Source organism: Pogona vitticeps, chromosome 1 (genome assembly GCF_051106095.1).
Source record: "Pogona vitticeps strain Pit_001003342236 chromosome 1, PviZW2.1, whole genome shotgun sequence".
Classification (NCBI taxonomy): domain Eukaryota; kingdom Metazoa; phylum Chordata; class Lepidosauria; order Squamata; family Agamidae; genus Pogona; species Pogona vitticeps.
The window spans coordinates 155,037,384-155,062,578 of NC_135783.1; the positions used below are offsets into that span (position 1 = coordinate 155,037,384).

Here is a 25,195-nt window from a genome sequence, read left to right on the forward strand (position 1 = left end):
CGTAGTAACAGTGATCTAGCTTGCCAGCTGAGAGGCCCAGCAGAGGGGGGTAGGCTCTGACTCGATACTGTTGCAAGTTAGTGCTGAAGAACAGCAGCAATCTCTAGGGAGAGCTGGTTCTGAGGCAAGAAGGAAAAAAGTGGTCGTTTTATTTTGAGGCTTGACTTTTTAAAGCAGCCTGTTCTGAGGGGGGATTATGCCCTTGACTCGAAGCCAAGTAGCAGACATGAGTGAAGTGAAAGACCCCCAGATTGACCAAGGTTCTGAGGATGAATTTGGCTCAGTGCAGGGTGACAGCACAGGAGAGCAGAACCCAGAACTTAGAAAATTGCTCATAGCCCAACAGCATGAACTGAGGATGAGGCAATTTGAAGTGGAGGAAAGGTTAGAGAGAGAAAAAATGGAGGAAAGGGAAAGAGAGAAACAGCGGCAATTTGAAATACAGAGAATTGAATTGGAATTGCAGAGAGAGAAAATGGCGTTTGAATTAAGAAAACTGGAACTGATGAACCAGAACAATAATAATAATAGGGATTCTGAGGGAGGCCAACTGTCTAAGGCTGACCTGAAGAAATTCCCTGTGTACCACAAGGGAGATTGTCCTGAGGTGTTCTTTTCCTTAGTGGAAAGAGCGTTTGTGGACTTCTCAGTGAGGGAAACTGAGAAGATGACCATCATGCGGTCTTTAATCAGTGGTAGCCTGGCTGAGGTTTATGCCGAGATGCCTGAGGAACTGATGAAAGATTTTGCAGAGTTTAAAAAACTGGTGTTTGCCAGACATGGGATAAATGCAGAGCAGCTGAGACAAAGATTCAGGTCCCTCACCAAGAAGCCAGAACAGACTTTTACCCAAGTGGGGGCCCAATTGGTGAGGCTGCTTGAGAAATGGCTATCGCAGGAAGGGACAGAGACCTATGAGCAGCTTAAAGACTTGATAGCACTGGAACAGTTCTATTCAGTCCTGCATGGGGAATTGAAATTCCAGGTGAGGGAAAGGAAACCGAAATCTGTGGCAGCAGCCGCAGAGATCGCAGATTTTATTTCCCAAATAAGAAAGCCCTTGGGTGAGGGGAAATCTGTAGGTAAACCCAAAGAAACCTACAGCAAGTACTCTCAGGGACCAGGGAAAAGCCAGCAAGGGGGAGGGGCCCATGGTGAAGGGAAGCCCTCAGACATGAAACAAAGACCTCAGATTTTGGAGGGAAAACCAAAACAAGATGAGAGAGAATCAAAATACACCAGAAAATGTTATTTCTGTCAGGGAAAGGGTCATCTAATCTCAGAGTGTGAGAAATTAAAGCAGCTAAAAGGAATGGTGCCTCAGAATTCTAGTGGGACCAAGCCAAAAGCTGTGTTCTGTGTCCAGAAAGAGCAAGGCTCAGTGTCACTGAGGGAGCCTGTTGCCATGGCTACTCAGTCTGGAACAGCTACCGCTGCTGATCAGGCTGAGGAAAATGGTCCTCTTGTGGAGGTAAAGCGCTGCTTGCTGATAAAAACAGATTCTCAGTTGTTTGAGACAGCAGGAGTGGACGTAGGAATACTTGACCGTCAGTATAGGGGGCTGCGGGACACTTGTTCCCAGGTAACCCTGTGCCATCCAGATATTATTCCTAGGGAGTTTATAATCCCAAATGAGAGCATGAAGGTGGCAGGGATTGAGGGGCAGGTAATCTCTCTGCCAGTAGCAGAGGTACCTGTCAACTTTCAAGGCTGGAGGGGAGCTTGGCGGCTAGCGATTTCATCGACTCTGCCAGCAGCCGTGCTCGTGGGAAATGACCTGGCTGAACATGTGAAACGGGTGCTAGTGATTACACGCTCACAAGCCACCACGGGGACAGTTCAGGGGGGTAATGATGAGCCAGAGACGGAAGCAGAGGGGAGTTCAGAAGCTGTGGTGGAAACCTTAACCACAGACAGCAGATTTGGACAGGAGCAAAAGGCAGACGCCACTCTCCAAAAGTGTTTTGAACAGGTGACTGACGCCCAGCTAACACCTGAAACCCCAGTGAGATTTCTGGAGAAAAAGGGGATTTTATATAGAGAAACCCTGAGGAATATCTCAAAAGGGGGAGATGGGATCAGAAGTCAGCTGGTGGTACCTGAAAAGTATCGCCCCATGATCTTACAAAGGGGTCACTCTGACATGTTTGCTGCACACTTAGGGGTGAACAAAACACAGCAGAGAATCACGCAGAATTTCTACTGGCCTGACATAGGGAAGCAGATCAGGGAGTTCTGTAAACAATGTGATGTGTGTCAAAGGCAGGGGAATAACCGCGACCGGACCAAAGCAAAGTTGTGCCCTTTGCCTGTGATTGACACTCCGTTCAAATGCATAGGGGTGGATATAGTGGGACCTTTGCCCAAGGCCACAAAGAGGGGGAACAGGTTCATTCTAACAATTGTGGACCATGCCACAAGGTATCCTGAAGCCATACCCTTGACTAACATTGAAACTAACACAGTGGCCGATGCTTTGGTGGGGTATATGTCCAGGATGGGATTTGCCTCAGAGATAATCACAGATTTGGGAGCATCGTTCACATCAAAGCTCATGAAACGCTTATGGCAAATCTGTGGAATTAAGCACAAGGAAACCACTGCTTATCATCCTGAAAGTAATGGGTTAACTGAGAAGTTCAATGGGACTCTAATGCGCATGATTAGGGCTTACTTGGCAGAGAATCCAAACAATTGGGACCAGAAGCTGCAATCCCTTTTGTTTGCTTATCGATCAGTGCCACAAGCCAGTACCGGGTTCAGTCCATTTGAACTTTTATTTGGGAGAAGGGTGAAAGGGCCCCTTGATTTGATCAAACAAAATTGGGAGCAGATCACCCAGGATGACCCACAAGACGTTGTGACTTACATAGACACCTTGATGAATGACCTAAGGAGAAATCTAGAGCTGGCAGCAGAAAACCTGCAAGCTCAGAAGGTCAGACAGAAAACATGGTATGACCACAAAGCTAGAGAGAGACACTTTGACCCAGGGGAGGAAGTGCTTTGGCTTAGGCCCTGCAGAGAGAATAAACTGCATCTCAAATGGGCAGGACCATATAGGGTCATTTCCAAGATGTCAGACCTGAACTACCTAATAGAGCAGGAGGAGAACCAAGCAAGGAGGGTGGTTCATGTGAATGCCCTAAAACCCTACTACAGAGGGGAACAGAGGGTTTTATTCGCGATAAAAGCAGCTGAGAGTGAGGAAGCTGAATTACCCTTCTGGGAGGGTAGAGGGGAAGTAAAATACAACCCAGAGGAGGTAAAGATCAGTCCTGCACTCACCCAAGACCAGCAGCAAGAACTAAAAATGCTGCTTAGTAAATATCAACAGGTGTTTTCCAACAAGCCGGGGATAGTGAAGGGAGTGATGCATCGGATCCACACAGGGGATGCACCCCCGCAGGCAGTATCCCCATACCGAGTAACGGGACCCTATAGGGACAAGGTGCGGAAGGAGCTGGACGAGATGCTGAGGGAGAACATAATCGTCCCCTCTTCTAGTCCTTGGTCCTCTCCGATAGTCCTTGTGGACAAGCCTGATGGGAGCATTAGGTTTTGTGTTGATTACAGGAAATTAAACCGTGTAACCACTCCTGATGCCTACCCAATGCCCAGGCTAGACAACCTGATTGAAACCATAGGGGGTTGTCGGTTCATCTCATCATTGGACCTGGTAAAGGGATATTGGCAATTAAGAATTGATCCCAGGGATCAAGAAAAAACTGCCTTTTGCAGCCCTTTTGGTCTCTATGAGTTTCGAGTCCTGAGCTTTGGTCTCAGAAATGCACCAGCCACATTCCAAAGGCTGATGGACCAGACCTTGGCAGGGCTCAGTGACTTTACAGTGGCCTACATTGACGACATAGGGATCTTCAGTAATACCTGGGAAGATCACCTGATACACCTGGAGTTAGTGCTGCAGAGGTTAAGTGCAGCAGGGCTAACAGTAAAGGCCAGCAAGTGTCAGCTGGGTAGCCCAGAAATAAAATACTTGGGTCACATGGTAGGGGGAGGAATGATAAAACCCCTGGAGGCCAAAATAGAAGCTGTTCGTGATTGGCCTAGACCCAACACCAAGAAAAAAGTCAAATCATTTCTTGGGTTGGTGGGCTACTACAGAAAGTTCATCCCGAGGTTTAGCGAGATTGCGGCTCCGCTGACCGATCTGACGAGGAAGAAGGCTGATGACCGCATCCCGTGGACCAGCGACTGTGAGGAGGCGTTCCAGAGGTTGAAGGAGGCGTTAATCAACTATCCTGTCCTGCGTGCTCCAGACTTCGACCGGGAGTTCATCATCTACACCGATGCGTCTAACAGCGGGGTAGGAGCAGTTCTGTGCCAGGAGGATGAGAATGGTGACCAGCATCCAGTGTCCTACCTGAGTAGGAAGCTTCAAAAAGGTGAGAGACATTTGGCAACCGTGGAGAAGGAGTGTTTGGCCATAGTCTACGCGATCCAGAAGGCCAAGCCTTACATCTGGGGAAGACATTTTATTCTGTGTACTGACCATTCACCATTACAATGGTTAAAGACAATGAAAACCCACAATAGCAAACTTATGAGGTGGGCTTTAAACCTACAGGACTATGACTTTGAAGTGAAGGTGGTCAGAGGGTCAGTGAACTGTGTTGCTGACGCCTTATCAAGAAGACCTGAAGAATGAAGACGGCGAAAGAAACATGGACTATATATGTATATATTGATGACAAAAAGTTAAATGTACCTGGTTTTGAATTTGGTTTGTATGAATAAAGGTAAATTGATGTAATGTATATGGTAAATGTTTAAATGCCTAATTGCTATGGTTAACTTAGAGTGTAAGTATAAGTAAGTATGATATGATATGGTATGTATAACTGTTGTTGTGTATTTTACCTAGGTTGTTTTTTGGTGAAAAGCACGTTAGCTTTCCCCCTACAAAACAACTTATAAAGAGGGGAGGTGTTACATACAGCACTGATGTTACCTGTCTGTCATGGGTTTGGAGGGAAAGTTCCATCCTATGGGGAGTGGAAGGCGGGACATCAGGAGGAGGGGCTGTACTGTATATAAATGTGAAGCCTGTGTGGTGACATACTGAGAGATGCTGAGAGGCACTGGGATGTGACGAAGCAGCAGCTGGGAAGAAGAAGCTGTTGTGGGAGTCTGTGTGTCAGACAGGGTACTACTGTGTGTCAGAGTACCAACCTGATAGGTTCAGGTGTCTGTTGGTTAGCCAGAACTGATAGGTTCAGGGTCTGTGCTTCAAGTTAAGGGTTCTGTGTGAACCAAACTGTATGCTTGTATGAGTGAAAATAAGCCACGTTACTTTATCCTATTCACCTGATTGTTTATTTTCCCTGTGTGTATTTTAAATAAACCTTATTCTTTTTATTGTTTAAAAATCCATCCCTGGTCTGGGTGACTTCTTATAGGGAATGGTTGGTGGCAGCTTAGTTAACGTGTGGCAGATCCCAGTAGGTCTGGGTTTGTCACACCCACCACAAAAAGTCAAAGAAATTACATCACATTTTCTGTGAGCTTTCTAGGACGATAAAGCCATAGAGAGAAATATTGCTGCAATGAAAATAGAGAATTTCCTCCCCGTCCTTTGTTTCTCTCCAACATTGGGAGCTGTGAGATCCACATTCTTGACTTAGCTACAATCCTCAGAGTAGCTGGAAAGGAAATTCGTTTTAACCTGGAAAAGTATCATGTTACAACCTATCCTTGCTATAATGTACTTGTTGAAAAACACTCCTAACAATGGCTTTGTGTTTGATTGTTAAGTGGCTAACTGATGGAAAAAGAGGTCAGCTTCTGGGATTTTCCCTTGTGTGGTGTCACTTTGTGAATAGTCATGAGCAGAAGAGGGTATCCTGTAGACCAATATTAATTACTACCATTGTCATTGTCAAAATTCAGGCTGCCCTCTCCTTATGTAAAGCATCCTTTTTCCTGCTGGTATGGCAGGCACAATATTGGGGAGCAATATTGGACCATTTCTTAATACTTTTGAGTCATGGATACAGAAGCAAAATATCCCATATCCATAAATCAGAAGGTGGTTTTTTTTAAAAGTATTGAATGTCTATTATATGTGAATGTCACTTACTGCAAGTATCCACAGCTGATTTTGAGCATGTGACCTGTAGGAGAACATTTCTATGTCACATTAGCAGTCAGCATGGTTATTAGTTCCTTCATGTCCCAAACTAATCGTGCAGGGAGAAAAGTGGTATCTGCCACATTATATAATTCTACCACATAATGCATGCATTTTAATTCATTACAACTTAATAGAAGTATAATTGTACATTTGAAGCTCAACTAAATCAAATCATATGTTAATTAATCTTAAAAATAAAGTACCAAGTGTTATATTTCCAGGTGTTCTTAGAAGTTTAGGCTCCTTTGGGAATTCTGTATAGAACATCTTCCTGTTTTTTTCTGCTGAGCTGAAGTGAAGAAGGTGTCAGTCATCTAAGAAATGTGTTGTATTTAAGTGAGACTTTTTTCATCCATTTGAATTAGAATTTAATCTTGCCAGACTCTTTTCAGATATCAAGAGGTTTATAAACAGCACAAGGTTATATAGATTCTACAATTCATTTTCATCCAGTTGTTTATTCAACAGGCCTGTTGTTTCTTTCAACATCTTTGGAGAAATAACCAAAATTATATATGAAACTAACTTGAAATGTTATTTCTTTACATTCAGATGAATAACATTGCAAGAAATTGAGGCTTAAACGCAAATATTATACACAATGCCCCAAATACTGTTGTGCAGTTATAGAAGTGTAACTTTTAGAGGCCAGTTGATTAGGAGACATATTTGGTTATTAGCATCTTTCCCCCAGGACACATGTGGCATATTTAATATCCAGAAGCTCTTGTTGTTGGGAAGATGTTGCTTCTGACAGGAAAACATTTGAGAGTTTCAGATGAGATGACCTGAACCTCCACTTGAGAAGCCTCAACCATCCCTAAGAGCCCTACAGAGCTTTATAGACCTCCTAGGAAAAACCAGACACCTGTGTCTTCACAATTGGCAACTACACTGGGGAGTAAATACAGGGCAAAGAGGTTAAATACACTGTGACTCAGATGAATATTTGCACCTTGTATTATCCTCCCTTCTAATTCATTTGCTCCATGCAAGACAAATAAATTGAATGCATGAAAAGTTCTCAATTTTCCTTCCGTTTATTAAATAGCCATATGCAAGCAGATAAAAATGACTACGTGAGTGTACAGTTGTATATCCAGTGTACGGTTGTATATCCAAATAACTGAACTATAAAACTCAACAGAAAGTTATAGAAATAAAAGTATAATAACTTAATCAACTAAATAAAAATATATAAGTAACTACTCTAACCAAATTAAAAGTGCTCCAACAAAAATTAATATCCTGTTTCAAAAAGAAATCATAAACTTGTAAGTAAAGAGTTACAAAAACTTAATAAAAGTTTTAAAAATACATATTCTCTAAAGTTGTAAATGTTTAACTCTCAATTAAGTCACATCCATGAAACATAGCTTAACAAATTTATATAAGTAAGAAACTATACTAGATCATAAGCAATTATAAAATCACAACAGCACACAAAAAAACCTTAATTCCCCCCCCCACACACACACACGTTTTCTGCCTCAAATGCCATTTTCTAGATGTCTTGCTCTTTACCCTGCCTATCTTTTCTGGCAAGTATTTATATCCTTATTTATCCCTTCTTTAATGTCAGCATTCTTCTCTGCAACCTCTGATGGTCTCGGAGTCTGAGTCTTCAAAAAAAAAAAATTTAACAGGATTGTGTATCATTCTTGGTTAAACGTGATGGAAGTTGTAGTTCAACTGGAGAGACACAAGTTCTCTGTACCTCATCTAAGGACTTTCAGCAATCTCTCTTTTACCATGCCTTTACCTGCTGAGCATGATTGGAAAATGGCAACATGTGATAGCAGGGTAGAGAAAGAAGTCTCCATTTGGTCCCTCCCCTTTAGCTACAAAGTTCTGTGGATCCCCACCTGTTTTCTCCCTCAAATAAATTGCATGGTGTGTTTTGCCATCTTTATTTGCACAGTTAAAATGGCTGCCTTTCTGCATTCTAGTTGATTTAGAATATAAAACATCTTTATTTTTTTCTCCCGGTTCTTGTTACTCGCCCTGCCACTTTTAAAATTCTCCAGTCAAAATGTCACTGTTGAAACAGCACAAAGCATCTAGTTATTACTTTTTAAATTAAGGGTATGATAGGCAAGTTCCATGTGTCTTAATTGTCCCTGTTTTCCCTTTGTGTTGTATTAACCTTTATTACACCCTTCCATTTGTTGATGACTCATTTGTCCTGTTGTCTTTCATAAACAATCTTCATGAATCTGGTACCTTTCACAAACCAGACGGTGCAGCTATTTAAAACTCATTCCCACAGATGATGGGAAAGCTGTCATCTACTAAAAAGTAGAACAGATAGAGTGTCATCTGCCATTCATCCTTCATTCTGTTCTTGAGTGTGCTGGTTTGTTGCTTGATTTGTTTGTCTCAAAGCTGCGTTTTTGTGAGCAACCTTTTATTTTCACAAGCACATAAGCATATCATAATGCATAGTCTTTTGATACGGAGTGCCTTGTACATTTTATAGCAAATTGGAATGGATTCGCAAAATATTTGCTTTGATGATTGTCATATACAGTCATGGCCAAAAATATTGGCACCCTTGCAATTCTGTCAGAAAACGCAACCCTTCTCTCAGAAAATTATTGCAGTTGCAAATGTTGTGGTACTCACACGTTCATGTCTTTGGTTTGCATTGGAACACACACACACACACACACAGACACACACACACACACACAGACACACACACACACACACACACACACACACAGACAGACAGACAGACAGACAGACAGACAAACAGAGAAGAAAAGTTAAATCTGATACAATCTGACATAGAAACCCAAAAATGCACTGGCCAAAATTATTGGCATCCTTAACTTAATCCCTTTGGAAAAAATAACTAAAATCAATTGCTTCTTGAAACCATGAATGAGTTTCTTAAACTTCTCTACAGGAATTTGGGACCACTCTTCTCATGCAAACTGCCCCTGGGCCTTCAGATTTGAAGGATGCCTTCTCCCAACTGCTGTTTTGAGATCTCTCCACAGGTGTTCTATGGGATTCAGATCTGGACTCATTGCTGGCCATTTCAGAACTCTCCATCGCTTTCTTTGTAACAATTTCTGAGTGCTTTTTGAAGTGTGTTTTGGGTCATTATCTTGCTGGAGGACTAAAGACCTCTGGTGGAGATGCAGCTTTCTGACACTGGCCACTACGTCATGCCCCAGAATTCTTTAGTAATCATCAGATTTCATGATACCATTCACACAGTCAAGGCACCCAGTGCCAGAAGCAGCAAAGCAACCCCAAAACATCTTTGAAGCTCCACCCTGTTTGACTGTAGGGACTGTGTTCTTTTTCTTTGAATACCTGATTTCTTTTTCTGTAAACAGTGCCATGATGTCCTTGACCAAAAAACTCTAACTTTTGTCTCATCTGTCCCCAGTATGTTCTCCCAGAAGGATTGTGGTTTTGTCACACTCCGGTTTTGGCATACTCCAGTTTTGCCTTTTTATGCCTTTGTGTCAGCAGTGGTGTCTTCCTGGGTCTCCTACCCTTTTCCTTCAGATGGCGACAGATAGTGCGAGCTGGCACTGTTGTACCCTGTGTCTGCACATCAGCTTGAATTTGTTTGGAAGTTAATCTGGGTTCTGTATCCACCATTCGAACAACCCTTCATTATAATTTTTTAGTAATTTTACTCTTCCACCCATGTCCAGGGAGCTTAGCTACAGTGCCATGAACTGTAAATCTCTTGATGATATTGCGCACAGTGGACACAGGAACATTAAGATCTCTGGAGATGGACTTGTAGCCTTGAGATTGTTGATGTTTTTCCACAATTTTTTCCCCTCTCAAATCCACAGACACTTCATTCTTTTCTCCATATTTAGTGTCACACACAACACAAATGTTGATTCAACTTCTCTCCATCTTAACTGGTTGCAAGTGTGATTACTATATTGCCCACACCTCTTACTTGCGACAGGTGTGTCTAAATACAAATTAAAGGAGCATCACATGCTTGACAAGCAATTATTTCTTACAATTTAGACAGGGTGCCAATTTTGGCCATTGCATTTTTGGGTTTCTGTGTGGGATTGTATCAGATTTGACTTTTCTTCTCTATTTTTTTGTGTTGTTCCAGCGCAAACCAAATAAATGAACATGCGAGTACCAAAACATTTGCAACTGCAACAATTTTCTGAGAGAAGGGTTGTATTTTCTGACAGAATTGCAAGGGTGCCAATATTTTTGGCCATGACTTTAGGAACATCAGTACATACAAACTTAATTTCCTGTTGGCAAGTCCTAGTTTCCTGTGTCTAACTGCTGTCATATGATATCTACAACTTCTTTTGCACTGCAAGAAACAGCTCTATGACCCCTGCTGAAAGCACCTTCCCTTGAGCCATATGGTCATGGAGATTATAAACATAATTCTATTTCTTATTTCCCCAACTTGATGAAAGTTATTTAAATCCATTTCAAGCTGACTTTCAATCATGGCTAGGATGGAAGGTCTGTTGGTTACTCTGTTGGATAATCAGTATCGTCTGGCATTGAGGGAATGGTAACTCATTGACTTGAAAAGTTTAAAAAATTTAAGTACAAGTAATATAAATGAACAGTCACACAAACTATATGGTTGAAACCCCACCCACAACAACTGAGTGATTCATTCTCATATTCCAGATCTTACCATATGTATTTTATGCTTTAAAGCAAGAATGCCTTAATTATCTTTCTCTCAACTGAATAAGTGCCCCTGAAAAAAGTGCACTTTAGTATTTTCAGGTATCACAATATTTATACTTTTATTTTATTTATTTTTTAAAATCAGACTTTCCTCCTACTCTTGCAGTTTTAGAGTTTCAGAAGAAGGTTTCTTAGTTTGATCTTTCAAATAACCAAGATAATTCATTTCCTACATTTAAAAAAAAGGCTGCACTTTGTTCTACAGAAGGTGGTCCTCTGTTTGAAGGGCTGTCAGAAGCTAGTCCTTTATTTGATGGCAGTGTCCTCCCTTGGAATTGCTGTCTAGTCTAAACGTGATTTAAATGTAAACAATTTCAGGAAAGGAGAACAAACAGCCTTGAAGTTGCATATTAGCATTTAGTAGCTGAAGTGCAGATTGTGATGACACACAGACCACAATGTCCCCCACTATGTTAAGATATTTCTGTTTAACACATCATTATTATTTAAATTCTCCCAAATTGCCATTTTATAAAGATGCATTAAGTTCATTGTGTAAAACAGTGGTTCCCAACCTTTACAGATAGCAACTTCCAGAAGCCTTCACCACTACCTGTGCTAGCCAAGAACGCCTCAGTTACCAAAAGTTGGTTACCACTGGTATAATACATTTTTTCTCTGTTCATGAAGCACAGGAATAGGGCAGTCATTCATCAGCTTCTGTGCACAGTGTTACTTGTATATTTTTTTTGTCTTTTACTACAAAATACTGTACAACTGCCATTTTTCACAGACTTACTAACAAATTAAATGAGTGGTTCTCTTTTATTCATAGTGTCATCCTTTGCATTTTTAACATTTCTTCCGAGCTAAAACATGGTGATTCATCTATGCTGCGTAGCAGAACAAGATGTGTTACACTTTAGAAAATACGTAAATAAGACATCCAGGGCCCAGCTGGGAAAATGATAGAAATCCACTTAATATTCAGCTCTGCATATCCTCTCTTAATAAGGTTTTGCCAATTTTTATGTTTAAGCATTGCTGACTTATGTGATCAAGGACAAAGGCATAAGGTAGGATTTAATATGGTAAAAACATGTTGTGATAGCAGTAAGTTGTAACTTACTTTCAAGGGTTTATCTCTGTAGCTGGGATGGCCCTATCATTAGGTATACTCAAGTAACTGTGTCAAGTGGCAGATACTAGAGACTGGCTGTGAGGTATTAGAAGGCAGAAGTCTGTGTACCTAACCAAAGCTTACATTGTTAAGGCACAATAGAGGATGCTGCCTAGTCACCAGTTTTGAAATATAGTAGGATCCCCATATACACAGGGGATACGTTCTAAGCTCTCCCCATCCCAGATACTGAAAAATGCAGGTAGCGAACCATATATACTGTACTTTTAAGGACAATAACCAATGAACATATATTTCTGTGTTTTTTTTCTTTTTTATATTTTTAATATTTTCAGGCCATGGAAAAGTGAAACTGTGGATATTGATCCCACAGATACAGGGTCATACTCTAAATTGTAATAGTTGGTTGGTTTTTGTGCATGGAATGGGAGAGGATGTCATTCTATTCTTTGCCTCAGACTATATATATAAAATAGTGGAGGGGGATGCTGGCCCTCATTTGTGAGTATGAAAGACAAACTATCCTAAAAGAAAGATTATGAAGTATACACAATGATTTCTTTGTCCTCTTCACTGCAGTGGAAAGTAGCAAATATAAAAGACCTTGATGAAATCATTGGAGACTGACATGTTACTAGGCATTCTGGGGGAAGCACAGAGCAATATGCCATAATTATCTTACCTATTACAAAAATTACTTTTGACTCTGTAGCTTGCCAAAGCTAGAGAGGGGGTCACTGACTGTGTTACTTTGCATGTGTGTGTATGTGTGTGGTTCCGTCACCTGACCTTACCCTTGCTATAAGGCCATTTCCCCCTTTGCTATATATTTAAGCTAATCTTTTTACACTTGTCATACATTTTCTATTAACTGGATTTTCTTTATGAAAGTGGGTTTACTAGCTTCCTTTATTTTATTCCTGTTAATCTTAAAAGTAAATCTGTCCTCAGGCCCTTAGGCTGAAATGTTTGATTTAATATTTGCATTTCAGGAGAGTCTTCAATATAGTCTTGACCTTAATGATTTTGAAGGTCAAAATCTGCATACCAATGCAATACCATGCTCGGCAGTTTAATAACATTGCCTTGACTCTCCAAGTTGCTCTCTTTCAGACATGTCTTTATCCAGAAATAAAATGAAGGACCTTCACATCCTCTAGTAGCTGAAGATTCTATATTATTTCACTGTGGTATGATGATGTACAGTGTAATTAGAAAACAACTAGAAGCTCTTATGAAGAACTATTCCCCAGTCAGTGATGTGCAGTGCATCCAACTCCCTGAAATTAAAAAGCATTCCTTCTCTGACTCTTAAGAGAAATCAGGTACAATAAAACTAAGAGAAGAATATGGTCATCAGGGAGACATAGATAATTGATACTTTACAATGCAAAATGGTTGCTCTATAAATATTAATATACATAAATCTGTAGTTGAGATCCAACGTGTTGCTCTGCGTGTGCCCAGTGAAGTTTCTTTTCTTTTCTTTTTTGAGTTGAGTTGAGTAGAAACTGGGCTTTATTGAAAAATTATTTTTATATCAGTTCCCAGACTTGTCATGAGGTATGGGGATGAGAGAGGAGGTCCAGAATCTTAGTAGGAAAATCATACTGTGATTTCTAATGCCACTTAAGGTGAAGGTTCCCCTTTACATTTTTAGTTTCCAACTCTAGGGTGTGGTGCTCATCCCCGTCTCCAAGCCGTAGAGCCAGCATTTGTCCGTAGACAGTTTCCATGGTCATGTGGCCAGCACAACTAGACACGGAATGCTGTTACCTTCCCACTGTGGCGGTAGCTATTTATCTACTCGCATTTACATGCTTTTGAACTGCTAGGTTGACATGAGCTGGGACAAGCGATGGGAGCTCACTCCGTCACGTGGATTTGATCTTACGACTGTTGGTCTTCTGATCTTGCAGCAGAGAGGCTTCTGCAGTTTAACCCACAGTGCCACTACGTCCCTGGTGGCAGTTACTTGCTAGTAAATAAACCAATGTTCCAGTGGCCAGTATTTGGCTAGTATTATTTGTAAATATTTAATTTGCTAACTGAATATGTTTTGCCTCAATACATAAGTTAACTACAAAGGTAATGTGGCTCTGATAGATTACCTTCTCTTTTTCTTCTGTCCTTCCACATAGCATGGCATGCTTGACTTTTCAGGGATCTTTTTCCGCAACGCCTGCTCACTGCTTTGTAGCACGTGCTTGTCTGGGTCCTTCTGAGTGACTGGATGGGGCTTTTGTTCCTTCTACTTCTGTGATTTAATTCCTAAACCTCCCTATAAGTTATTGTGATCATATTAGCAGAAAGCATTTTAAAATTCAAAATAAGATTAATAAAATGCAGTGGATTAGTTTGAGAAGCTTTAACATAGATAATTCAGGGAGGGAGCTGTGTATACGTAGAGTTCTGCTCCAAAAGTTGACTTTGTAAACTTATTGCAATTTCCATCAAGAATCTGTGTGGGTAATTAAATATTTGCCTTGGGGAATTATTTGCAGTTAATTAAAATCACGAACTTACGATGCATACCTGCTTTACAGATTATTAAATTTGGATCAGATGTTAACTACCCAGGTTTCTCCTATATCCCGCAAAGATTGTTTTTGGCAGACTTAAAGCCAGTGCTTCCATGGTATTCTTTGGCCCACTGCCCACTACTAAATAAAAGTTTACAAAGCACAAGCTTAGGGAAGTGAAATGTTAAGCTTTAGCTGGAGTTGTGGGCTTATTCCTATGAATCTCAAACTTTGTACTGTCTAGGTGTGTTACGCTACAACTTCCAGAATCCCTCAGGAAGCTGACTGGCTGTGGGATTAAGGGAGTGGTAGCCTAATCCATCCAGAACGCACCCGCTTGGGAAAGGTTAGCATAGGTTATTAATACAAAATATTTATTTCACATTTGCAGGGCTATTTCTGATTAAAACATGTATATGTGTATATAACTTAGTATATGATAGTTGTTGCAGATGTCATGGCTTTCCATCAATCTGCTTTTACACAACTGCTGCTTTGATAAAAATTGCATCTTTTTTACATGTTGGTACACTATATACCAGCTATAGTTGATAAATGTTCAATGAGTTATTAGACATCACATTGATCTAAGGACAGGAATCAGAATTTGTGATTCAGAGGAGAGTGACGTTGTATTATAAGCACGCTGCTGAACTGAAGTGGCAACAGGGAATTTAGTTATTTAGTCCTTTTGTTCCCGGCCACTTTTTGTTACCTCAGCACCATTGTCATGTTGTTGTGTTTTTTTCTTTCCCTCCTCCATAAAGTGTTAACTACTACTGGTAGGAGCTAGGAACTGCATAGTAATGCAGTAGCAGAGTATGGATGAGCTTTATCACAGTGGAAGAGGAGGAGCTTCAGATGAGGCTGCCTTTTCTGTGGCAGCCCTGTGTTTAACCCATTCTCTCCCTTCTCCCCTTAGCAGTAAGTATGAATGCTTATGGATCTTAGTTAATTCACTGAGAACTATAGACAAGGATCGCTGTTTGTATGTAAGGTGCATGTGAGGTGATTGCACATGCTCTCTAATCAGATAGGTTGGGATATTGCTTTGTCATGGCATCATAGGATGAGAGAGATGGTTGGATTTAGCCCCTTCACTTTCCCTCAAAAGCTAGGTTAGACTTGACTGTGCTGAGTGACAGCTAAAGGATGTGCCTGTTGATCCCATCCAGCAAGAGCTCGCTGCATTGACAGTTCCAGATACTGAACTAGGAGAAGGAGGTTGCCCTTTGCAGGACACGACTTTGCATATACAGCTCACTTTTATTTGATCTGGGTGCTTGGCTATGATTTTACTGTATCACGTAATAGCCTGTCACAGTCTGAATTGCAGTGGAAGGGTCAAAGGGTTGTAGTAGTCCTTCATTGTACCCCAGCTCTTCAGTCTGTCATTGAGGCTGTTCTTTCTGATAGTGGTTATGAGTAGGCCAGGCTTGCTTTCCCAGACTTAGCAGCTTGAGTTGTTGATGCCCCAGGAATGGTCTACAAGTACCAGTGGGGAGGGAAAGGACCCAGTAACGTGTGGAGCAGGGTCAGTGAGAGAATTTGTCATCCAGTGTTGCACCCTCCTAGTTTAAGACCAGATCCTAGTGTGGGATTGAGTGCTGTTGCCCAAAATAGAAGGCACTCCCGAACCCTTTGGAGGCTCCCCCTGCCCCCCTGCGAGGCCAGTGGGGGTGAAATCGCCAGCTTCCAGGACCTTTCTGAGACTTGGAAAGCCTCAGAAGGGTCCTGGAAAGTCACAATTTCACCCCTGCTGGCCCCGCGGGGGGAGCCTTTGAAGGGTCCTGGAAGGCACTCTCGGATCCATTGGAGGCCCCCTGCCATCCCCCCGCTGGGCCCTGGGGAGCGCTGTTTTACAATATTTGGTCCATAAGACGCAGGCACTCCCCCCTTCTTTGGGGAAGAAGTGTGTCTTATAGAGCAAAAAATACGGTAAATTGATCTGCTTATTTGGTCAAGAGTAATATGGTACATTTGAGAAATTACTAGGATAACTGAAGACAGCTCTCAAGGTGCACTCTGCCTTGATCATCCTAGCCATCAAACCTACTGAGGTCTGCATCGCTCTCTTCTGGGTTTGCTTCTTTAGCGTAACAGAATACTGAGGAAATGGAGCAGAATGTTACGAACTCCTTTTGATATTAAAAATAGATAGAATACATTTGTATGTGAATGCAAGCATGTTTATACTTTTAACATTTCAGGATTTCTTTAAACATTGGGAAATAGCATTAACTGTGGTTTAGCATAATATGAGTATCTTTCATTTTTGAATGCATCATATTTAAACACCTTTGGACTTATCAGAAACACTATGTAAAGATTATTCAGTAGTAAATCTGCAGAGACACCACTTCAGTTTAATTTTGTTTTTGTATTAGAATCTTCTCAAGAGTCCAAAGCTACGCAACAGCCTAATCCAAAGCCTCGTGCAATCTGTGAACAAGAGCAAGCTGATGGTATGTTTTCCATCATAATTCTCTGTGGAATCTTAGTAATTAATCAGAGGAGACCATAAGTTCTGTTAGTTATAAAACCCAACTTTTTCTTCACATAGCAAGTCAACTTTTTTTATTACATTTCTGAGGGAAGCATCAATAACCTTCGTTGAACAGCAGTTGCAAGCCATTCAGTCTGAGTAGCACAAATCTTGAATGTAAGCAGAAAATAAACAGACCTTTCAAGCTAACTTGTTATGCTAATATTGATCCAAGGTCATACTGTAACTTTGTTGAGTCTTGAGGCAAAGAAAACAAATCTTGCAGTTCTTGCTTTCTTTATCTTTTCTTTAAATGAGCATCAATTCCTGTTTAAGAGAAGGCACACGCTGGTGAAATATTTTGCTTATATTTCAATAACAGGTTACTTATCTTTATTGTTATGGTCGTCTTAGAAATGTATGGCAGGAACCCTGTATCCATAGGGGATCGGTTTCATGATGTATCATGGATGCCTAAAACCACTGATACAAGGAAATCCTTTATATAACATACAAGGGGGCAGAACAAAGGGCACAAGGGGGCATCCTTGTATGTTGCATATAGGGTTTTGAGAAACCGCAGATAAGTGAAACTGTGGATACCAATCCTGCGGATATGGGAGCCCTACTGTTGTGGACATTATTATCATGTTGACATGATCTTCCAATGTTTGGTATTGAAAGGGCTCCCAGATGATTCTACAGAGGCTGAGATGAACACTCAGACAGATTCTCAAGTCTCCTACATGGAAACAGAAGGTATTTTTCTCTACTTTATGAATGAGACATAGATGCAGAGACTTCTCAATCAGACCATATTATACTGGTTATCAATCTGGTCATATTATAGCCATTTAGCTATTTTACTATAGCAGGTTCTAGGTCCAGAACAAGCATAGGAAATAAGCATGTCGGGATCCTAGATTACACCCATTTCTTAAAATGACCAGCTTGAAAATTGTATTATTGCTAAACTTGTAGATTTTTCTTCTTCTTGGTGCTGCTACACAATTGGCCATATCATATTTCAGTTAATTAGGCAGTCTACTTCATATCTGAGCAGTTACTCAAATGTTTCTCAGCCCATTTAAACAATGATATTAAAGACATTACAAGGAGCTTAAGTTTCCTTATACTGCAAAACCGTACACGTCTGCTGAAATATAAGCCCTGCTCAATTTGTGTGAAACTTATTCTCAGTAACTGGATGCAGAGCCAGAGGTTGGGAGCTCAATTCCTCATTGTGCCTCCTGTGAGTGGAGCCAGACCAATGTGTATGAGGATTGTGTGGTGGAGTTCTGTACCATTTTGGATCATGGGCATCGACTTTATTACATTAAGCTATGCATACTCTCATGTTCTGTGTAATCTTCTTTTCTTTTCAGAATCTTTGACAACTCAAGAGGAGACCACAAAAGAAGAGAAAGCACACATTCCTGAAGTAGATGCAACTAATCAGGAGAACAAAGGAGAAGAAAAGGGTAAGGCAACATAAAAAAAGAATAACCAGCATATGCATAAAGCGCAGTAAGATATCAGCTTTGTAAAAATCAGTGTTTTCCTTGAAAATCATGTTGATAAGAATAACTTGTTTCACTTCATTTCTGTTGTTAACTTAGTTGGGAGTGAAACAAACCATTAAGAATCTTAAATTTTATTTTGAGAAACTCACTTTCCCAGGTGGTATCAAAATGTAGTGGGTAGTCATCTGACCTGCAACCATATAGTTACTTTTTTGCACCGCAGCTCCCATAATCTTACTGCTAGCATGGCCACCAGCGATATCATCAAGGGCATTGTGAGAACAGTGTTTTTTTTTAAAAGAGTAACTTTATTTATTATTTATTTATTTATTCAATTTATATGCCACCCATCCAGCAAATTACTATTCTGGATCATGTACAACAAATTAAACATACATAATATAATAATATTACAATAAACTATCCCAAACATAAATTGTATCCTAAAACAGGCAGCAAAACAATTTCCAGAACACACTATAAAACTGCATGATTCCTCTCCCCCTTCCTCCAGTGTCCCAGCTGTTTGGGGAGATTGTCCCCAAAGGATTCTCTGAATAGTTCTGTTTCCCAGTCTTTGACTGTAACTAAAGGAAGAAGACTCTCTCTTGCCAGCTGAGTGGCCTATAGCCCAAACAGGGGACTTCTCCTCCTTATTACACTAAGGAGTTGACCTCCTTGGACAGCAATTTGCAGCAATAATGAGGGCCTTTTGTTGCCAACACTAGCCTTAGGGATGGGATATGCAATGATACCAGTCTTGATTCTGACATTGTCCTTGATAGGTGGTTATCCTGTGACAATGCTAAGCTTTCTGTACCTTGTTGAGTAGGTTTGGTCTAAGTTGATTGCTTGAGTTACTCCGGTTCAGACTGCATGTAGGATCTGCTAGAGTGGTGGCTGTTGTGGGGAGATACCAGGTGACTGACATGTTATACTTGAATTGAAAGTGCTGTTTAGAAGAGGTTATAAAGGTAAGGAAAGTGGTGTTTGTAAAATGGGTTCAGACTTGCTGAAATGGTAATGTTTTGGCATAAGTGCTGAGCGTTTGAGATGACAACTTGAGGCAAGGATTTCAGTGCAAGAAACTCTACAGAAAGTCCAGCTTTCACATTATACGTGTGGCTGCATTGTGCCCAGCCACTCAATTTCAGTAGTTGTTAGGCCATTTGTTGTGAGTTACATACAAGGGCTTGTTTCGAAAAAGGCCCTCCTTTGTGAGAGGCAGAAATCAAATGCTTTGAAATTCAAACCAGGCCATAGTCTTTGTAGAAAATCCAGGACAATGCTAACTACATCTTCCCAATTATGAACTTCTTTTGTCAGCTCCACTGATGCTGATTTAATTGCAAACCCTTGATTGTAATATTGACATTTTTCTGCATTGGAAATTCGGGTTAATAGCACTTACATTCTTCACTGCTCATATCCAGCTTCATGCCATTGTCTTTCTTTTTTTCAACTGCAAATCCAAGATGAGAATAATCACACTCCCTTTATTCTGCATGATGTTGACGGTATCAGCATTGTGTTTAATTACTGACAGTGATAATAAAATTGATATAATCCCTCCTGCAAATCTAGGTAAATGGTGCTACTTTTCTTTGCAAATCCGAGTTAGAAAATATAGGCTCATTCAAGCTGCAAAGGCCAAAACCATTATGCTAATTTTCCCTGCACAGAAATTATTTACATTTTATTTTATGCCTCATCAGAAGCAAGTTGAACGAAATGTACTTTCTTTATTTTGTGCTTGTCCTTCTAATACTGTACAGTATTTACTACAGCTAGTAAAATCAATTTAGCTCTCCCAGTGGAGTGCATTACAGTATATTTCACCATCTGCTTTACCTAGTATTCAGATATGTACCATGAGGGACTGTAATGTCAGAGGAGCTTTTGCTTGGCATTGGCATTGTTCCTTTCTAAAAATATGAGACTTGTATCAAGAGGCAAGGTGATCCTGTGTGCCCCCTTAAACTGCAGTAGCAAAAATTCTGGTTTATGTTGCTACAGAGAAAAGAGCATTGAGTGGCAAGCACACAGAGGCAGTCATTTGAATGGCCATCGAGGAAACTTTGCTCCTTTTCACTTTATCTGATGCTTTTTCTTTGTTAAAATGCCAATTTTTTTTTTTGTGGAGGGCTGTAATAGGACAGAGAAGTCTTGTTTCACAAATTCCCACACTGGACCTTGTATTGAACCGCTGGCAAAGACTTTACCTGTTTTGGAGCTTTATAGAGTGCTTCACAGGATAAAGCTATAAAGTAATGCCTTTTGGAAAATCAGTGTAGCAGAAAAATATGTTGGATCAAATTGGATTCAGAATGTTCTTAGCTGAAGATATTTCAGGTTTTACTGATGGCATAAAAAGCAAATCCATGCGAACTTCTATACTAGCCTGTATCTGCACTGCGTAGTTATATCATTTTGATACCATTTCAGTTCTCATGGGTCATTTGTAAGGAATCTCTAGAGCTCATGTAGTGGGCACATAGAGTTGCAACTAGATGGAGATACTGGTATCACATAGCGGGTTGTCTTGCAGTACCCAAGCCACTGATTTGAGTCCATAAACAGCATGTAAGACATATCACATTAATTTGCAAACATTGCTCTTGTGTCCTATTAGTTCACCAAAATGCATCTTCCATAAAGGTGGAAGTCATAGGGAAGTTGACAATCTTAGATGACTTGAATTCCCAAATGTGTGAAATAGAAAATAACAAAAACTTATTTTTAAAGCTTTTTTGGGTGGGTCAGAATGAAATAGTGGAGTTGGTTTCATGTATTGGAAATTGTCAGCAATGGATTTCAGAGATGACCCAATCAAGCACAATTTCAGGAGGAAAGTTTGGTATGACCACATGTTTCTTTTATAAGATCTGATGGAAAAGAGGGGCTGTCAGAAAGTCTGTGGTGGCCTACACTGTATTAAAGCCAGTTGAAGTAGGTAGTAAAATCAAATATTGCAAACCAAAGCAACTCTTCTGTTGGCTGGTCATCAGTGAATGGCATTTCATCCTGGTAAGGATGATTGTGAAACATGTCCAGCAAACTGGATCTTTTTTGCTGAGAGCTATTTGAAGAAGAATGTAAGAGGGAACCTAGCATTTGGCTGCTGAGATTGCCTTCAGCCGTATTTTATGAGCAGCCAAGAGTATTTCTGTGATACCTGGTATGATTGTAGAAGAGATGCAAGAATAATTATTTATGGATATTCATGAATATTTATTCATAAGGCTTAAATATCAAAATATGGCTTAAAACACATGAATTTTGTGTTAGGTTTCCTTTTAATCTATTCTCAATAAATATATATTTGTTTTGGAATGTTCACTTTGTTGAATAAGTTGTTGTTGTTGTTGTTTAGTCATTTAGTCGTGTCCGACTCTTGGTGACCCCATGGACCAGAGCACGCCAGGCCCTCCTGTCTTCCACTGCCTCCCAGAGCTGGGTCAAATTCATGTTGGTTGCTTCGATGACACTGTCCAACCATCTCGTCCTCTGTCGTCCCCTTCTCCTCCTACCTTCACACTTTCCCAACATCAGCATCTTTTCCAGGGAGTCTTCTCTTCTCATGAGATGGCCAAAGTATTGGAGCCTCAGCTTCAGGGTTGATTTCCTTTAGAATGGATAGTTTGTTCTCCTTGCAGTCCAGGGGACTCTCAAGAGCCTCCTCCAGCACCACAATAAGTTGAATAAGTTAGCATGTGGCAATCCTAAGTAGGGTTGTGGGTGTGTCAAAACAGAAGACCTAAATGCCTTTCAGAGTCTTGCCTACTTCTGTATGCCATGGCTGGAGGTGAGAGGTGTTGTAGGAGGTGCGATGGAGAAAGGAAGTTTGCTTATACGTGTCTCCGTATGGTTCTTTCTTTCCTTAAAATCTGTTGTCCATTGCTGTCGATGGTACAGAATGAGACAGACCAGTGATCTGACTTGGCCCAAGGTACTTCTTAGTGTTCACAGTCCACCATTCCAAAAGACAGCTCTTAAGTCAGCCAGCAATATGACAAGCATACTTCAGGAAGAATGGATGAGTGCACTTGCAGATCACCTCTTGTTGTGCTCACTAAAGATCTTGAACAACCCTGCATGTTCAGAGTCTGTTCACTGTTCCCAGAGGATGGACAAGTGAACTCCATAACTGTTCTCCTTTCATGATAACACCATCTCAAGCTAAATGCCTCACTGAAAAGTTTTATTAATTTGAAAAGATGAGTTTATTGTCATGTATTATTTTTGTATGAAACTTCCTTGCCATGATTGTTAACTTACTGAAGTTTCCAACCACTGATAAACAGCAGCAGAAAAATTATACTTTAAGCCAGTGTTTTCCCCCTATTTATCCAACATTCATATGTTAATCTAGTCTAAAGTCAATGCAAGAAAGGGCATTCATTCTTACATGTTCCAATTCCAGTCTCCTGACAATTTGATTTCCACTGAACCCCAGGATACTAAAAAATGTGAACAAAATTTGTCATTATTTAAATTATTTATTTCAAATGTTTCTATATCTTATTCCATTGAAAAATTTTAAGGTGGTGTACAGAATTCATTAAAATAACACTTAAGTTAAAGTACAGAAGCTAGTAGTAACATTTAAAGGAAAAACTCACAAAGCAGGTATTCTAGCACTATCTAGGTAGCCTCCCATTACTACAAAGGAAGGAAATTCCTAAGGCAGAGTTCTACCTTTGAAAAGGACTTCTCTCTGCTTGTCATCCAGTCCACATGTACAGGCAATGGTACAACCTGAACCATCAGAAGGAACCACCAGAAGGCCCTGATCTAGAGATCTCTGTACTTAGAAGAAGCTCTTGGATAATCTTGTTGCAGATTGTCTAGGGACATGGAACTTGGGAAAGTTAACTTGGGGGAGCACAGTTATATCCACTTACAGTCCCCAAAAGTAGCTCTTCCAAGGTGTACATTGCCCTCTCATTCCTGGAATAAAGAGACAAGACATATATAATGGATTAGACTAAGGCCACAATTTTATTGGGGACGTGGTGGCGCTGCAGGTTAAACCGTAGAAGCCTCTGTGCTGTAAGGTCTGTAGATCTTCAGTTGTAAGATCGGATCCACGTGATGGAGTGAGCTCCCGTCGCTTGTCCCAGCTCCCGCCAACCTAGTGGTTGGAAAGCATCCAAATGCGAGTAGATAAATAGGGACCACCTCGGTGGGAAGGTAAACAGCGTTCCGTGTCTAAGTCGCACTGGCCATGTGACCATGGAAGATTGTCTTTGGACAAACGCTGGCTCTATGGCTTGGAAACGGGGATGAGCACCGCCCCCTAGAGTTGAACACGACTGGACAAAAATTGTCAAGGGGAACCTTTACCTTACAATTTTATTAACATTTAAACTGCATCACCTGACTCCTACAGAGGTATCTACCATAGTGCAAAAACCTGGTCCAGGATCTGGGGTCCTTCCTGACCTCCTCTTCTACTCCAAAACAGGTAAGTCTGAAGACCCAGATCCATGAACTTACAGCACGTTTCCAACCGGTGAACACCAGGTGACCCTCTCAGCCTCATGGCCTTAGGCAAGTGATGGCAATGACAAGCCCCTCATGCATCCCCCACCCTCTCAACCAAATATAATAGTCCGCATTGGCAGGATGCTGGATGAGCTGGCACCCACCTGGAAGCCTCTTTGGATCTCACTGCTAATCCTCCCCTTCCACACTACCCACCAGTGTGGCCTATTTAAAATGGCCCATTCCTGATCTGCCCTCAGTGTCCCATGAGCAACCAGCATGGGATAGGCAAAAACTTCCCACTCACCTTTGGTTCAATACGCCAGTCAGATGAAGTGGGCCAAAAACTCCTCTCGAGCCCCAGAGCAGTTGTCTAGACTTGCACTGGACCCATAGGCTGTGTTGTCCCTTCAAAAGGAGGAGGTGAGGGCAGGGCCATACTTATAGGCCGCTCTCCCCACCTTCAGCCCTCATTAAAGGTAAAGGTTCTCCTTGACATTTAGTCCAGTTGTCTGACTCTAGGGGGCGGTGTGTAAGCGGGTTCAGAATTTACCTTAGGCTGTTCATTTTCTGGCAATACAAAAGACAACTCGGAATTATTAATAAAAGAACTTTTATTAACATAACTTGTAGTTTCGTCCTTATTCAACTCTATAGAATTGTGCAACGATAACTGAGGGGCTGAACATTCCCAGAACCACTTGAGGGATTTTTCATTGTTAATGTCTTTTAATAATATGTTTTTGCTGCCTTCTCCTGTTTGGTTGGTAATCTCAGGTGTCCGCTGTGAACCGCACACAGGGTCCTGCAACAAGGGTGGTGGGCCCTTTCTCCCTCTACCAGCTTCTCTTTCTCCATGGCTGGATCTAGATGGTGTATCATCTGTTCCGGACCCCTGCCCTTGGGATGAACCAGGACCATCCATTCTTCAGGGCTCAAACCTGGTCTTGCTTTCTCCTTGACTAATTTCTCTTTGTCCGCATCAATATTGGTTGCAGCTCTTTTCCTTGGCACAGAAAATACTTGGACTCCTTTATCGAGTTTCTCTATCACGTTTTCCTTAAACACTGTTACTTTCTCGGTCTCTTTAGTTTCAGCCCTTTCTTCAGTGGTTAGAAATACATCGATCCTCTCCCTCACGGCACCTAACCCCCTCTTCTCTCCTCTCTCGGCTGTTTCTAACGGAACTAAGTGTCCTTCTTCCTCGCGGCTTCCTCTGTCTCATGT

General features: G+C 41.0%; 1 protein-coding gene across 3 annotated transcripts in view; it reads left to right on the forward strand.

Annotated features, from left to right (window-relative positions):
- MACROD2 (mono-ADP ribosylhydrolase 2) overlaps nucleotides 1–25,195 on the forward strand; it is a 1,236,456-nt gene that overhangs the window by 1,126,139 nt on the left and 85,122 nt on the right. Inside the window, exons 14-16 of one of the 3 annotated variants that reach the window (XM_073003438.2) lie at nucleotides 16,861–16,938; nucleotides 17,643–17,717; nucleotides 18,344–18,439. In XM_073003438.2, coding sequence (XP_072859539.1) covers nucleotides 16,861–16,938; nucleotides 17,643–17,717; nucleotides 18,344–18,439 — 249 coding nt within the window. The remainder of the gene's footprint in view (nucleotides 1–16,860; nucleotides 16,939–17,642; nucleotides 17,718–18,343; nucleotides 18,440–25,195) is intronic. The other 2 variants (XM_073003446.2, XM_073003448.2) reach the window with 2 other exon arrangements.